Source organism: Schistocerca cancellata, chromosome 9 (genome assembly GCF_023864275.1).
Source record: "Schistocerca cancellata isolate TAMUIC-IGC-003103 chromosome 9, iqSchCanc2.1, whole genome shotgun sequence".
Lineage (NCBI taxonomy): Eukaryota > Metazoa > Arthropoda > Insecta > Orthoptera > Acrididae > Schistocerca > Schistocerca cancellata.
Window position 1 is genome coordinate 197166330 of NC_064634.1, and position 17093 is coordinate 197183422.

Consider the following 17093-nt stretch of genomic DNA (forward strand, 5'->3'; position numbering starts at 1 on the left):
TTCTCATCATCTTAGCCACGCCCCCAGTGTCTGCTGCAACACCAGAAAGATGTTTCTCCACTCTAAAAGAGGCTAAAAACCTACATCAGAAAAAAATGGGAGGTGACAGACTTACTGGTCTTGCTCTAATGAGTGTTCATCCTGACCTGGCAGTCAACCAGATTCTGAAGAAATTATAAATATGTTGACAATAAGACCTAAAAACAATACTTTAAAGTCATTTTTGTTATTTATTAAATTACAGTAACTTAATGACCTAAAGTTACAACCAAATGCCAAAGTGTCACAAACTTAAATACAATCAAAGAATACTGTAATAATTTTGTAATATTTTATTATATAATACAATTAATTACCTAATTTAATAATATATAAATACCTACAATTTTAGATTTCTTCGTTTTGTCATCCACAAGTACCTTATTACATACATCACACAGTTTTATTTTAAGGTGCCTAGATTAATTAGTGCTTACCCCCCCATGAACCATGGGCCTTGCTGTTGGTGGGGAGGCTTGCGTGCCTCAGCGATACACATAGCCGTACCGTAGGTACAAGCACAACGGAGGGGTATCTGTTGAGAGGCCAGACAAACATGTGGTTCCTGAAGAGGGGCAGCAGCCTTTTCAGTAGTTGCAAGGGCAACAATCTGGATGATTAACTGATCTGGCCTTGTAACAATAACCAAAACGGCCTTGCTGTGCTGGTACTGCGAACGGCTGAAAGCAAGGGGAAACTACGGCCGTAATTTTTCCCGAGGGCATGCAGCTTTACTGTATGATTAAATAATGATGGCGTCCTCTTGGGTAAAATATTCCGGAGGTAAAATAGTCCCCCATTCGGATCTCCGGGCGGGGACTACTCAAGAGGATGCCGTTATCAGGAGAAAGAAAACTGGCGTTCTACAGATCGGAGCGTGGAATGTCAGATCCCTTAATCGGGCAGGTAGGTTAGAAAATTTAAAAAGGGAAATGGATAGGTTAAAGTTAGATATAGTGGGAATTAGTGAAGTTCGGTGGCAGGAGGAACAAGACTTCTGGTCAGGTGACTACAGGGTTATAAACACAAAGTCAAATAGGGGTAATGCAGGAGTAGGTTTAATAATGAATAGGAAAATAGGAATGCGGGTAAGCTACTACAAACAGCATAGTGAACGCATTATTGTGGCCAACATAGATACGAAGCCCACACCTACTACAGTAGTACAAGTTTATATGCCAACTAGCTCTGCAGATGACGAAGAAATTGAAGAAATGTATGATGAAATAAAAGAAATTATTCAGATAGTGAAGGGAGACGAAAATTTAATAGTCATGGATGACTGGAATTCGAGTGTAGGAAAAGGGAGAGAAGGAAACGTAGTAGGTGATATGGATTGTGGCTAAGAAATGAAAGAGGAAACCGCCTCGTAGAATTTTGCACAGAGCACAACTTGATCATAGCTAACACTTGGTTTAAGAATCATGATAGAAGGTTGTATACATGGAAGAACCCTGGAGATACTAAAAGGTATCAGATAGATTATATAATGGTAAGACAGAGATTTAGGAACCAGGTTTTAAATTGTAAGACATTTCCAGGGGCAGATGTGGACTCTGACCACAATCTATTGGTTGTGACCTGTAGATTAAAACTGAAGAAACTGCAAAAAGGCGGGAATTTAAGGAAATGGGACCTGGATAAACTGAAAGAACCAGAGGTTGTACAGAGTTTCAGGGAGATCATAAGGGAACAATTGACAGGAATGGGGGAAAGAAATACAGTAGAAGAAGAATGGGTAGCTTTGAGGGATGAAGTAGTGAAGGCAGCAGAGGATCAAGTAGGTACAAAGACGAGGGCTAGTAGAAATCCTTGGGTAACAGAAGAAATATTGAATTTAATTGATGAAAGGAGAAAATATAAAAATGCAGTAAATGAAGCAGGCAAAAAGGAATACAAACGTCTCAAAAATGAGATCGACAGGAAGTGCAAAATGGCTAAGCAGGGATGGCTAGAAGACAAATGTAAGGATGTAGAGGCTTATCTCACTAGGGGTAAGATAGATACTGCCTACAGGAAAATTAAAGAGACCTTTGGAGAAAAGAGAACCACTTGCATGAATATCAAGAGCTCAGATGGAAACCCAGTTCTAAGCAAAGAAGGGAAAGCAGATAGGTGGAAGGAGTGTATAGAGGGTCTATACAAGGGTGATGCATTTGAGGACAATATTATGGAAATGGAAGAGGATGTAGATGAAGATGAAATGGGATATACGATACTGCGTGAAGAGTTTGACAGAGCACTGAAAGACCTGAGTCGAAAAAAGGCCCCCAGAGTAGACAACATTCCATTGGAACTACTGACGGCCTTGGGAGAGCCAGTCCTGACAAAACTCTACCATCTGGTGAGCAAGATGTATGAAACAGGTGAAATACCCTCAGACTTCAAGAAGAATATAAGAATTACAATCCCAAAGAAAGCAGGTGTTGACAGATGTGAAAATTACCGAACAATCAGTTTAATAAGCCACAGCTGCAAAATACTAACATGAATTCTTTACAGACGAATGGAAAAACTAGTAGAAGCCGACCTCAGGGAAGATCAGTTTGGATTCCGTAGAAATACTAGAACATGTGAGGCAATACTGACCTTACGACTTATCTTAGAAGAAAGATTAAGGAAAGGCAAACCTACATTTCTAGCATTTGTAGACTTAGAGAAAGCTTTTGACAATGTTGACTGGAATACTCTCTTTCAAATTCTAAAGGTGGCAGGGGTAAAATACAGGGAGCGAAGGGCTATTTACAATTTGTACAGAAACCAGATGGCAGTTATAAGAGTCGAGGGACATGAAAGGGAAGCAGTGGTTGGGAAGGGTGTGAGACAGGGTTATAGCCTCTCCCCGATGCTATTCAGTCTGTATACTGAGCAAGCAGTAAAGGAAACGAAAGAAAAGTTCGGAGTAGGTATTAAAATCCATGGAGAAGAAATAAAAACTTTGAGGTTCGCCGATGACATTGTAATTCTGTCAGAGACAGCAAAGGACTTGGAAGAGCAGTTGAACGGAATGGATGGTGTCTTGAAGGGAGGATATAAGATGAACATCAACAAAAGCAAAACAAGGATAATTTAATGTAGTCGAATTAAGTCGGGTGATGTTGAGGGAATTAGATTAGGAAATGAGACACTTAAAGTAGTAAAGGAGTTTAGCTATTTGGGGAGCAAAATAACTGATGATGGTCAAAGTAGAGAAGATATAAAATGTACACTGGCAATGGCAAGGAAAGCGTTTCTGAAGAAGAGAAATTTGTTAACATCGAGTATAGATTTAAATGTCAGGAAGTCGTTTCTGAAAGTATTTGTATGGAGTGTAGCCATGTATGGAAGTGAAACATGGACAGTAAATAGTGTAGACAAGAAGAGAATAGAAGCTTTCGAAATGTGGTCCTACAGAAGAATGCTGAAGATTAGATGGGTAGATCACATAACTAATGAGGAAGTATTGAATAGGATTGGGGAGAAGAGAAGTTTGTGGCACAACTTGACCAGAAGAAGGGATCGGTTGGTAGGACATGTTCTGAGGCATCAAGGGAGCACCAATTTAGTATTGGAGGGCAGCGTGGAGGATAAAAATCGTAGGGGGAGACCAAGAGATGAATACGCTAAGCAGATTCAGAAGGATGTAGGATGCAGTAGGTACTGGGAGATGAAGAAGCTTGCACAGGATAGAGTAGCATGGAGAGCTGCATCGAAACAGTCTCAGGACTGAAGACCACAACAACAACCTGCAACTTTACTTGCATGTGTCACGGATTCTAATGTGCTAATGGGATTTCTAATTGACTGATATTGTTGGAGCTAAACAAGTGTCTTTTTATGGTGTAAAACATGATATGGACAAAGTCTTGCCCTCCTAAGGTTCAGTGATCCCTAAGGGGCGGCAGCACTCTCTTTTTACGAGAGACTGGAAACTGTTTTTGTGGTCAGCCAGAAGGCAATGGAGAACATGCTGACCGTAGTTTCCAGTCTGCAAGTCCACATTCTTCTTTTGTTCAGTGAAAGCAATGCTTCTACTCTCTATTTACTCAACAGGATCAGGAACTACAATTATAAATGAAACTTTTGAGTTCTAATCGATCGATATATTTGATAAACTTTCACATGCACAACATAGTAAGTAGTAGTATAAGGGTGGTTGTTGGACACTTTTGATATCAAATTGATATGCAAATTAATTAAATTGATCAATTAATCACCCCTGCCCCCCCCGATGATGTCATGTGTTTTATCAGCTGCTCGTGTTCCCCAGCACCCTCCTCACCCTAGCTCTTCCCCCTTCGCCCCCCCCCCCTAGCCCTTCCCACTTCGCCCCCCCCCCCCCCCCCCCACATCCTACCCTATTGGCGGGAATTTCGAATTTTGGCAGGAATTTCGAATTTTCTGCTCTTAAAACATGCTATAATGTTAGATCATTGCGGTTTCCAACCTATTAGTTGTGTGGAATGCGACACTGTTACTTTCCCAATGTAAGAAAAATATTCCCAGTGCATGAAATACATTCTCCTTGAAGTTTTCTTTATGATAAACTGTAATATGAAAAACTATTTCCTTATAACATCGATTCCTTGTGATACAAGGACAATATAGCTTTTCAGAGGTGTGTAGCTACACATTATTCACATCCGATGACAGTTCAGAAGTTATATAATGCTCGCATCAGTTATATATAAAGTGAACTTTAGTAATGGAGAATGATCCTTACAAGGAAAGAGACAAACACATAGCAGCGGTGTCTGACATGTGAAATTACACGTCATGCCGCCACTAACTCCGTAAACAGGACATCTGTCAAGCAGATGTAAATTTGGGGATTGTAGTACCTCAGAAACACCTGTCGCTTACTTAGAATCACCGTAGTTATGAAACTGAAGACTCGATTTTATGGCCCAAGATGCGGCAGGGGGGTGGAGTGCCTCGCATAAATCTCATTCGTCTAGAGGAATGTGTCGAGACAGGTTGGAAGTCCTCTGATGACCAAGAGATTCGCTGTTAACAATCACAAGTAGACAGTACTCTAAGTCATACACAGAACATGGTTTCCTAATTTTCCCAGCACCACTGTAACTGCTCGTAATATCTCTCCTACTACCTCATGTTGCAGGGCAAAGCATCGTTTGTCGCTGACCTTACGCACTGTACTTGGTTGGTGGAGCTATGACAATGTGTTCCCATTTCCACCGAGTGGCAAAACGCTCTCCTTTCACATTAACTCAGCTCATCCTGTTTCCCCACAGGATGCAGGTCTTAGATCTAGCGCTCTCCGACTTCCGTGCAGCTCAGACTTAAATTGCGACAATTGCATGGACTAAGCTGCAGGGAGGGTGGGGCACAGACTAAGGAGATGTTACAAGATGCAGAGGGACTGTCTGAAAGCAGTGCTGCACTTCTTGGTGTATGGGATCCTTAGCAAATAAGTTCAAAAATAAAAGGGTTACTTGTTCTGACATACAAGAGTGGCACGAATATGATTCACCAGTGGCTGTATTCATTAAAAGACGACTCTACAGGATCCAATGCAAATATGTGGTTGAATGGATTGACTTGATTCCAAATTGCAGACAGCATTTCTGCCTGAAAGCGTCACTATCAGCAACTGTGTGTGCCTGTAGAATCAAGACCGCATTCTATTCAGGGTGATGATAACATAGGTATTATGATCGTGTTTTAATAGTGCAGTTCTCATGCAAGATGTATGTTGTGGGCTTTAGAATCCCTCTGTGCCCAGCTTCAGATGTCATTTCTCAATAGTATTCCTCAAAAGGAACATTGTGTTCCCTCCACAGATTCACAGTTGTCCTTGCTGGTGAGTGTAATCCAACTGCTGAAACAAAAAATATTCGCCATGTGCAAAGTGTCTCTCATGATCAATTTAATTAATTAGCCTATCAAACTGATATCAATGACTTGCTGCCTGGTGGGTGGAAGAGGTGGCTATGGCACTGCGGAATGATTCTTGACAAGCGTTTCTTTTTTCCCCCCTCCGATGTCTTTTAACGAAATTTCAATCTCTCATCTACATAAAGCGAGACAGGCTCTCACGATTTCTTTCGTAAATGCCAATATGATATAGCATTTCGCTGGTAAAAGGAACCCTGTCATAGTGTACAAAACACCTACATTCTCTTGAATTATAGCTTCTTGTTGTCAGACGTAAAATGAGTGTGTTTTTTTTTCCGACATGTGTCCCAATGGCATGAAAGATTGTCTGAAATGTTTGTGATACACACGTGCATAACAGTTTATTTACAGACACTGAACGCGAGAGACGCTCTCAGGTTATGTAATTTCTTCAACAAGCTGGAAGAAATTGCTTAATATAGACTTTTTTCTTTGGAGTTTAAGTTCTCACTTTTTCTTTACTCTGATGACGGTTTCGAAACAATGAGGGCATTCGGTGGTGTTCGGTAGTTCTCGCATCAAAATAGTCGAAGTTTTCTTTTTCCTGATTTTACGTAGGGTGTGCATGTCTCTGCTGATCATTTGCGAGGACTTTACCTATTTTTGTGGAAAGAGGACACTTATTATGGTCGCAAATTTGTTTTGCTTTTTTAAAAATAGATGCTTGATTATAGATGCATTGACGTCAAATACAATTGTTCTTCTTCACCAAACGACAGTCTGCTGAGGCCAAGGGGGCGGGGGCGTCGCGTATGCTGCGGTGGTGGTCACTGGACACCGCCACACTCTGTCCAGGGGAGGGGAGGGGGGGGGGGGGGGGAGCATGTGGAGGCTCTATCACTATATATAGACACTACTGTCTTGGCATAGGAGCGTCACCTTAAGACTACAGCCAGATGGTGGAAAGCCATGCTTTGCGAGCCACCTGGACCATTCTCTGGATGTATTGTCTAGGACTGGACCAGATGGTGGAAAGCCGAGTGCGGCGAACGACCGCATAGGGTGGCAGCATAGGGCAGAAAGTGGCCTCCCTGGCCGTGAGGTGGTCGGCGGAGCAGCTGACGGTTTGAAGGAGCATGAGTCCCCTCCCGCATAGGTGAATGGAGGAAAGGAGGGAGGAAGGGGGCCTCGGTTTTCGGCAGTTTGTGAACGCCTATCGAGGAGTACGGGCATTCAACTACCGCCTCCTCTGCAGTATTTTAGGACAATGATTTTCCCCAGTACATGTGCTCCGTTATGACCCGTTCATTACGAGTGCTGTTTTTTTTTTTTTTTTCACGACAATTTTGAACTGTAATTAGAACTGCGACACATTTTTTCCATCAGTTGTGGTAGCGTGTATTGGCTTCAGTTACCTGGGCTGCAGGATGGTTTTTGAGCAGGCATCCGTAGCGAACTCTGACAACAAACAACGATAGATACTGTGTGCTTACAGGTAGTACACTTTTTAAACTCCTCTCTGTCCAACACCAGCATCTCATCAGTTGAATGTATTTCCCGCCAAAAAGAATAAAGATAATACCTTACACCCCAGCCTTTTTCCTGCCAGCTTGTAGGTGTAGGATAGAGTTTGAGTGTGTCTGTAGCTATTTTCGAGTGGTATTGCAAAATATTTTGCCAGCAGGATAACGCCAGTTGTATGGAATCATCAGTTTTTGAGTTGTATTACGATTTTAAGCCATTCTTGTGTAGCACTATGCATATGAGTCTGTAATTAGGCCCGATCTTTGTTATTAATTATGTAATTAGGATCGATCTTTTTGTCAGTTTCCCAACCAAAAATAAATATAGTACACTAACCTAACCTTCCTCTCCCGCATTGGATAGTTTCCATGTGATAGGGGGTGTAACTTGGTCTTTTCGCCCAGTAGAATCAGGGTTCGAGTCCCGGAAACGCCACAGCTATTTGTAATTTTCTGTCAATTCCAAGCGCCATTGCTGTTTTAATTGTGTTAGAGGGGTGCACTTGGGCTTTCTGCTCAGGAGGACCAGGGTTTGAGTCCCGGAAAGGGAACCGCCTATTTTAATTTCCCATCAATTCCAAGCACCTCTGCTGGTTTAATTGTGTTAGGGGGGCACACTTGAACTTTTCGCCCAGGAGGACCTGGGCTGAAGTCCCAGAAAGGGAGCCGCCAATTTTAATTTCCTGCCAGTTCCCAGGTGGGGGGTGGGTTGGGACGTAAGCACAGCCTTGGGACAAAGACATTCCCCTCGAACATTCGAAATTCCCACCAAAATTTGAAATTCCTAACAATGGGGTTGGTTGGGTGGAGGGTCGGTGGGGGAGTGGGGAGTGGGGAGGGGGAGAGGGAGGGGGGGCTGTGGTACAAGTGCTGCTGAGAATACACGTGACATCATCCAGGGGTGGCGGCGGTTGTGTTCAGGGACGGGACTCGGCAGGAGTGGAGGTGATTAATTGATGAATTTAAATAATTCGCATATCAATTTAATTTCTAAAGTGTCCTACAAACACCCTTATACTACTACTATAGTAGTACTTCTAATAATAATAATAATAATAATAATAATAGTAGTAGTAAGTATTATAATAATGAAACTTCCTGGCAGATTAAAACTGTGTGCCCAACCGAGACTCGAACTCGGGACCTTTGCCTTTCGCGGGCAAGTGCTCTACCAACTGAGCTACCGAAGCACGACTCACGTCCGGTACTCACAGCTTTACTTCTGCCAGTACCTCGTCTCCTACCTTCCAAACTTTTACGAGTTAACAGGTGTAGAAACGCAGTTTGTCTTCCAAGTTGAGTGAGCGAGTGAGCTCAGGCCCTTCATGACGTACACGCCACAGCTTTTCTTTCTTGTAGGCCTTGAGGCGAGGCAGCACGTAAGCTGGTGTTTGACTGACGTGGACCGTGTGATAGCTCTCTGTGAAATAAAGATGTCCTTTCAAAAATCTAAATGATACAGGATGTTGTACAGTCCTTGTGAATTCCCTTTCTACTCTTACTGAAGACACATTTAGTTGCAGTCTGGCTTTGACATCACCCGAGGCAGCACGTTTGCTATCGTTCGACTGACAAGGATCGCATTATAACTGAGTTTGAAGTGAAGTGTAGTGCCACTGCCTCTCAGACCGTATTTATATATGGTTGCAAGTGCTTTTCCTGACTGTTGCTACTGGCAAGTTTAGAGAGCAAGGAGTGGCTCTTGTCAGGTGCAACCCGGATACAAGGTGCATTAGTCAGTTGTGATGTGCTAAATACAATGAGATGTACTGAACAACTTGTTAGCAGATTCAAGCAGGAGGGCAGCGTTATCCAGTGCCTACCTGGCGTCCTGAAGCTATTGGCCTCCTTGGCATTTATTTGAAATTATGTATGAAGACCATTCAGTAAGTACTGTATTTAAAAAATTGTTAATTCTACCCCTGTGTGAGCTGGCTGGGAATCTGCTTCCTTCAGTGACCCCTTTTGGGGCTGTGTGTGTCAATCTGGAGGTTTCTGTAAGTGCCAGGTTAGTATTTTGCAAAGTTAATCTGGTACTTGGAATCGTTGTTTGTTATCATTGAGTATTTGATACTACTGATTGAAATTTCTGTTTGTAGTAGACGCTATGGCCCTTCCTGTGGCGAGTTATTTGTTGATGCATAACTAAAGTTGTGTGCACTCAGCCAAAACATCCACAAGTGTCAGTCATGTGTTTGTGCATTCTTGTATTTGCACCCTCTCTTTGGTGTGTGATGAGAAGCCCTTCGTGTTATAGGTCTACATTATAACCGGCAATCCAGTTGGTTTATATCCAAATTACAGTATCTATTAGTCCTTAAGAGGCCTCAATAAATGTATACCCTGACTAATTTAATCTTGTTTGATTATTGTGTGCTTATTCTTTTAAATGACATTATACATTGTTTCTTATTATTGCTAGTAAGATTAACTTACAATGTTTATGAGTGGACCACTCCTATATTAAAGTTTTAAAGGCTGGTTTCCTTGAAAATAATCTTGAATTGCCAATTTAAGTATTGCTTTGTACGTTAATTTTTATCAAATGTGTTTATTGTCTGGTACATGTTGACAGCCTTGTATTGACAGTGGTTGACACATTGCTGTTCTGCCAGTCTGGGGCAGTTTCCCTTCTGCTTTGGCGACTTTCTCATCATCTCATGAGGCCTAGGTGCTGGCGTGTCACAGGCGCTTCTGCTGATCTCCCATTCCAGCCTCAGGTTGAGTCGTTTATTGTCATTCCTTTGGTATCATGCTGTGGTGGAGGTGTTGCCTGATTAGGACTTGGCTTTAGTGATTTTGGTGAAGTAATTTACTCAGTGTTTCTATTATTGTAAGGTGGTTGTGGGCGTATGATGAAAGCCTTTGGCCAAACTGAGCATTGAGTTTCTTCATTGCTTAAAAAAAATTTAAAAAAATAAAAGAGGGAGAGAGGAAGAATGGCCTTCAGTGTCAGAGACTTGCTGTATGTGTACCTCTAATGCATGTTCCTAGAAGGGAACGTCTAGAGTGGAGTCGTCAATATGCCAACTGGACAGTCAAACAGTGCGCCATTGTTCTTTTCACAGATGAGTCCTGATTTGGTCTGGCTAAAGGTTCTCAATGGATTCACATATGGAGGGCACGTGGGACACTATTTCGGGACCCAACCATTGTGGAAAGAGACTGATATCGAGGAGGATGCCTAACAGTGTGAACAGGTATTATGTTGACCACTCGAACACCTCTTTATGAAATTGAATGGGTGAATCGGCAAGGTTAAACTGCTGTAGGTATCTTGATGAGACCTTGGGACCTCAGTGCGGTTCTTGTGACGTGCTGCGGGCCCAGATTTCGAATTGATGTATGATAATGTTCGACCTCATAGAGCATGAGTGGTTGATGTTTTCTTGGAAACTGAAAATGTTATACACATGGCATGGCCTGCTTGCTCTCCTGATTTGAATCCCACAGAGCATGTATGGGATGCACTAGGGAGACAGGTTGCATCACATCAGGATCCAACAATCACTCTCCAAAACTTGTGAGCAGCTCTGCAGGAAGAATGGGTGTTATTGCCTGAACATACAATTGAAGACTTTATTCACAGCATGCCCTGTCATTGTTAGATCTGTATTGCTGCCAGAGTTGTTCGCACCCCATATTGAGCATATTAACCAGTTGTTGGAATATGTGTGCAAATCTGTTAAGTTGTAACAAACACACAACATTTTTGTCTACTGTTATTCGTGTTGCAGCTGTTTACGCTCTGTATTCTTTATATTGTTTCTATTTTACTATCAACTGTTTATACTGTTCTGTGTCAAAATAAACACGATGTTGCAAAATTTCCATTTGTTGCTTTAATTTTGGACACCAGTGTAATACTTGTCTAGTTGATGATGTTCCAGTTCGACAGGACCCGTATCGTCTTTTGCCGTCTAAAAAGAAAATTTTGAGGCAGAGTATCAGTGCTATATTGCAAGATGGGATAATTAGGCTTCCACTTCACCATACTAGTAGTGCTATATTGCAAGATGGGATAATTAGGCTTCCACTTCACCATAGTAGTAGTAGTAGTAGTAGTAGTAGTAGTAGTTTATTCATCCAGAGACAATGTACATTGCATGGATTTCGTCAAAAATATATATATATATATATGTCTAAAAACAAAGAAGCTGTAACTTACCAAACGAAAGCGTTGGTATGTTGATAGAGGCAATAAAAACAATAAAAAACACACACACAAATTTCAAGCTTTTGCAACCCAAAGTTGCTTTGTCAGGAAAGAGGGAAGGAGAGGGAAAGACGAAAGGATGTGGGTTTTAAGGGAGAGGGTAAGGGGTCATTCCAATCCCGGTAGCGGAAAGACTTACCTTAGGGGGAAAAATGGACAGGTATACACTCGCACACACACACACACACACATATCCATCCGCACATACACATACACAAGCAGACATTTGTAAAGGCAAAGAGTTTGGGCAGAGATGTCAGTCGAGGCGAAAGTACAGAGGCAAAGATGTTGTTGAATGACAGGTGAGGTACGAGCGGCAGCAACTTGAAATTAGCGGAGTTTGAGGCCTGGCGGGTAACGAGAAGAGAGGATATACTGAAGGGCAAGTTCCCATCTCCGGAGTTCTGATAGGTTGGTGTCAGTGGGAAGTATCCAGATAACCCGGACGGTGTAACACTGTGCCAAGATGTGCTGGCCGTGCACCAAGGCATGTTTAGCCACAGGGTGATCCTCATTACCAACAAACACTGTCTGCCTATGTCCATTCATGCGAATGGACAGTTTGTTGCTGGTCATTCCCACATAGAAAGCTTCGCAGTGTAGGCAGGTCAGTTGGTAAATCACGTGGGTGCTTTCACACGTGGCTCTGTCTTTGATCGCATGGGACAGATTTACCACCGGGGGCGGTTACAAGGGTAGGAGCCAGAGGGTAGGGAAGGTGGTTTGGGGATTTCATAGGGATGAACTAAGAGTTTACGAAGGTTACGTGGACGGCGGAAAGACACTCTTGGTGGGGTGGGGAGGATTTCGTGAAGGATGGATCTCATTTCAGGGCAGGACTTGAGGAAGTCGTATCCCTACTGGAGAGCCACATTCAGAGTCTGATCCAGTCCCGGAAAGTATCCTGTCACAAGTGGGGCACTTTTGGGGTTCTTCTGTGGGAGGTTCTGGGTTTGAGGGGATGAGGAAGTGGCTCTGGTTATTTGCTTCTGTACCAGGTCGGGAGGGTAGTTGCGGGATGCGAAAGCTGTTTTCAGGTTGTTGGTGTACTGGTTCAGGGATTCGGGACTGGAGCAGATTCGTTTGCCACGAAGACCTAGGCTGTAGGGAAGGGATCGTTTGATGTGGAGTGGGTGGCTGCTGTCATAATGGAGATACTGTTGCTTGTTGGTGGGTTTGATGTGGACGGACGTGTGATGCTGGCCATTGGACAGATGGAGGTCAACGTCAAGGAAAGTGGCATGGGATTTGGAGTAGGACCAGGTGAATCTGATGGAACCAAAGGAGTTGAGGTTGGAGAGGAAATTCTGGAGTTCTTCTTCACTGTGAGTCCAGATCATGAAGATGTCATCAATAAATCTGTACCAAACTTTAGGTTGGCAGGCCTGGGTGACCAAGAAGGCTTCCTCTAAGCGACCCATAAATAGGTTGACGTACGAGGGGGCCATCCTGGTACCCATGGCCGTTCCCTTTAATTGTTGATATGTCCGGCCTTCGAAAGTGAAGAAGTTGTGGGTCAGGATGAAGCTGGCTAAGGTAATGAGGAAAGAGGTTTTAGGTAGGGTGGCAGGTGATCGGCGTGAAAGGAGGTGCTCCATCGCAGCGAGGCCCTGGACGTGCGGAATATTTGTGTATAAGGAAGTGGCATAAATGGTTACAAGGATGGTCCGGGGGTAACAGATTGGGTAAGGATTCCAGGCGTTCGAGAAAGTGGTTGGTGTCTTTGATGAAGGATGAGAGACTGCATGTAATGGGTTGAAGGTGTTGATCTACGTAGGCAGAGACACGTTCTGTGGGGGCTTGGTAACCAGCTACAATGGGGCAGCCAGGATGATTGGGTTTGTGAATTTTAGGAAGAAGGTAGAAGGTAGGGGTGTGGGGTGTCGGTGGGGTCAGGAGGTTGATGGAGTCAGGTGAAAGGTTTTGTAGGGGGCCTAAGCTTCTGATGATTCCTTGAAGCTCTGCCTGGACATCAGGAATGGGATTACCTTGGCAAACTTTGTATGTTGTGTTGCCTGAAAGCTGACGCAGTCCCTCAGCCACATACTCCCGACGATCAAGCACCATATATAGACACACACACACACACACACACACACACACACACACACACACACACACATAAAGGGTGAACAATACTCTACACAATACAAATGTGCATAATAGACTACACAACATCAGACCGCTTTGAAATAGCATGTACAACTTTGATTAATTACATTAATGTATTAGAAAGACTTTTTACATGGAATACACAGTTGATATTTAGATATAACATATAATAATTCTAACACTTTTGTACATGTTATTTATTTAGATCATAGCAACAGTATGATAAAAATTACTATTGGCACAGAGTACATAATTGTTTTGTATGAAGCTATTCCAGGCATTCATTTACACTATAATAGCAGTTGGTCTAAAGCTCAGGGACAGGACTGTAGGCTGGTAGTTGATTACAGGGAACAAGGCCATTTTGGAAGCCCCTTGCCTGATCTTCGCTTTCTGGGGCTAATTGCTTCACCATGCTCAACTTGTATCAAGCCTATTACCAGATTCCCTTGACCAAAGGATCTAAGCATGTCATTGCCTTTTGCTCAGACTGGAATGTGTGCGAGATTAATAGAGTGCCATTTGGGTTCGCAACTTGTTCACTGTTCTTTCTGGTTTATTGGATTGTGTCTTGGGGGATTTGAAGTTTCTGTGTGTTTATAACTAGCTTAATGTGGTTGTCTATAGCCATTCATTTGAGGAACACCTTTCTCACCTTGGCCAGGTCTTGTCTAACTTTGTTCTTGTTCTGCTGGGTTAAAAGTTAAGCTGTGGCCTCACCAGGCACCAGATCTCATTTTTTGGGTCACCTCATTTCAGGTGATATTATTAGGATTGAGCATGAATGAACAAAGGACCTGAAGAAATTTCCTCCACCTATGAGTAAAAAGGAGGTGTCCAGGTTTATAGGAGTGCCTAATTATTGTCGTAAATTCATTCCCAGTTTCACGTGCTTTCGAGGCTGTTAATACAGCCATCAAAGTCCTACGGTATTGGCTGTGCCTGATTTTGACAGACTGATGCTTCGACTGCTCAGGTCGCCACAGTTCCTCTACAGGAGGGTCTGGATGAAAGACATCCTTTAGCTTTTGCCTCAAAGAGATGGATGGGTCCTGAACGTAGGTATCTGATGTTTGAGTGTGCAGCCTTAGCTGTTATATTCGCCCGTGAAAAGTTCAAATTTTATCTTGAGTACAGAAATTTGATTTAGAAACTGTCAATCAGGCAGTGAGTTGGGTTCTGGCTGGGCCCAGGAAAACTGGTAGGATTGGAGGATGGGCTGTCCACATATCAGCCATATTAAAGAATCCAACAATCAGGTAGCAGATATGCCTAGTCGTAAGTTTGAGTAGGAGGATCCAGGAGTCAAAGGTGAAGCTGGGGGCCTCATGATATTGTGTGTGGTGTGTTAGCCGAAGTAACATGATTGTTGGCAATCTTAAGGTCAAGCTGGATCAGGATCCTTTGTGGCGACCCATTTGGAGGCAATTGTTGTCCAGAGAGTGTGTTCTGAAGTATTCATTAAAGGATGGGATTTTGTGTAAACAAGTAAGTGAACTTGGTGAGCCTAGAATTTGTCTCCATATTGAGTTATTTCATTCCATTTTTTTATTATTTCCATAACTCTTTGGCGGGTGGTCATTTAAGCCTTTGCAAAACCTTGGCGAAAGTATGTGCTCACCTCACCTGGCCTTCGTCGTACAGGGATATTCACAGTTTGATTAATGAGAACAAGTCATGTCAGAGATGTAAACTGAACACTGACTCACACGGGGTTCCTGCAGTGCAAGTGAGAACAGTATCCCATGGATAAACTCTTCATTGATTTCATAGGACCCCTTCCCTGTACTAAGATGTGCAACCATTGCATCTTGGTTGTTCTCATTGTGTTCTCTCAGTTTGTTTGGCTGCTCCCTAGCTGAGGGCTTACAATCTCCATTACCATCCATCACCTAACCAACATCTTTTCATGGTTTGCTCCCCCCCCCCCCCCCCCCCCCCCCCCCCCGCCCCCAAGGCCCTTGTGAGCAATAATGCTTCAGCATACTAGCGATTGCAGCAGTTTGAAACACTTGACTGTTGGGCTGTGGTGGTGGGGGGGGTCTGCATTTTCCTGCAGCATTGAAAATTGCTACCAGGCAGTTTAGCGGGCAAGGAGCAGTTCTCATCATGCACAAATGGGATATGTAGTGCATCAGTCAATTAAGGTGTGCTAAATATACTGAGATGTATTGAACAACTGATTAGCTGTTATGAGCAGGAGGACAGTGTTGTCCAGTACCTATCTGGAACCTGAAGTCATTGGTCTCCTCGGCATTTGTTTGAAATTATGTAAGAAGACTGTTCAGTAAGTACTGTAATTAAAGATTGTTAATTCTGCCCCAGTGTGAACTGGCCAGGAATCTGCTTCCTTTATGCCTTTCAGTGACCCCTTTTGGGATTGTGTGTGTCAATCTGGAGGTTTCTGTAAATGCCAAGCTAGTATTTTGCAATGTTAATCTGGTATCATTGTTTGTTACCATTGAGTATTTAATACTACTAATTGCAATTTGTTTGTTGTGGGCCTTATGACCCTTCCTGTGATGAGTAATTGGATTTGTCCTGCACCTAAAGTTGTGTGCACTGTGCCTAAAGGTATGCATGTGCCTGTCATGTGTTTGAGCCCCTCAGATTATAGGCATACATTTTAACTGGCCATCTGCCATTTGGTGTGTATCCAAATTACAGTGTCTATTAGTCCCTAAGAGGCCCCAGTTAAGGTTTAACTTGTCGTATTTAATCTTGTTTGATTATTATGTGACTATTCTTTTAAATGACAATGTACAATGTTTCTTGGTATTGCTAGGAAGGTTAACTTCAATGACTATGAGGGTCCACTCATATACTGAGGTTTTAATGGTTGGTTTCCTTGAAAATAATCTTTAATTGCACATTTAATTATTGTTTTGTATGTTAATTTCTATCAAATGTGTTTGATGGTTGATGTCTGGTACAATGTTGACAGACTTTTATCAGCAGTGGATGATGCATTGCTGTTCTGCTGTTCCAGGGCAGGGGCGTGTTTCCCTTCTGTTTTGGTGGCCTCCCCATCATTGCATGAGGCCTAGGTGATGGAAGGTCACATGCACTTTTGCTGATCTCCCATTCCAGCCTCAAGTTCATTAGTATATTATCATTATTTTGGTATCACGCTGTTGCAGGAATGTCACTGGATTAGGAATTTTCTTTCGTGATTTTGGGGAAGTAATTAACTCAGTGTTTCTATTATTGTAAAGTCCTTGTGTGCATGTGACAAAAGCCTTTGGGCAAACTGAACACTGAGTTTCTTGGTTTCTTAAAAAAAAAAAGTGGGTTTAATTCTCATTACAACTTCAATAGTGTTTAATACTTAACTTGATTAATGTGTAACAGCCTTGTAGCTAATC

At 42.8% G+C, this 17093-nt stretch overlaps 1 protein-coding gene across 1 annotated transcript in view; it reads left to right on the forward strand.

Annotated features, from left to right (window-relative positions):
• The window catches only part of LOC126101062 (interleukin-1 receptor-associated kinase 1-binding protein 1 homolog), a 66662-nt gene extending 55703 nt beyond the window's left edge, over positions 1-10959 (forward strand). Inside the window, exons 3-4 of the mRNA XM_049911735.1 lie at positions 9976-10120; positions 10469-10959. Of these exons, the coding sequence (XP_049767692.1) occupies positions 9976-10120; positions 10469-10588 (265 nt within the window). The 3' untranslated portion in view covers positions 10589-10959. The remainder of the gene's footprint in view (positions 1-9975; positions 10121-10468) is intronic.
• Positions 10960-17093: the final 6134 nt, after the last annotated feature.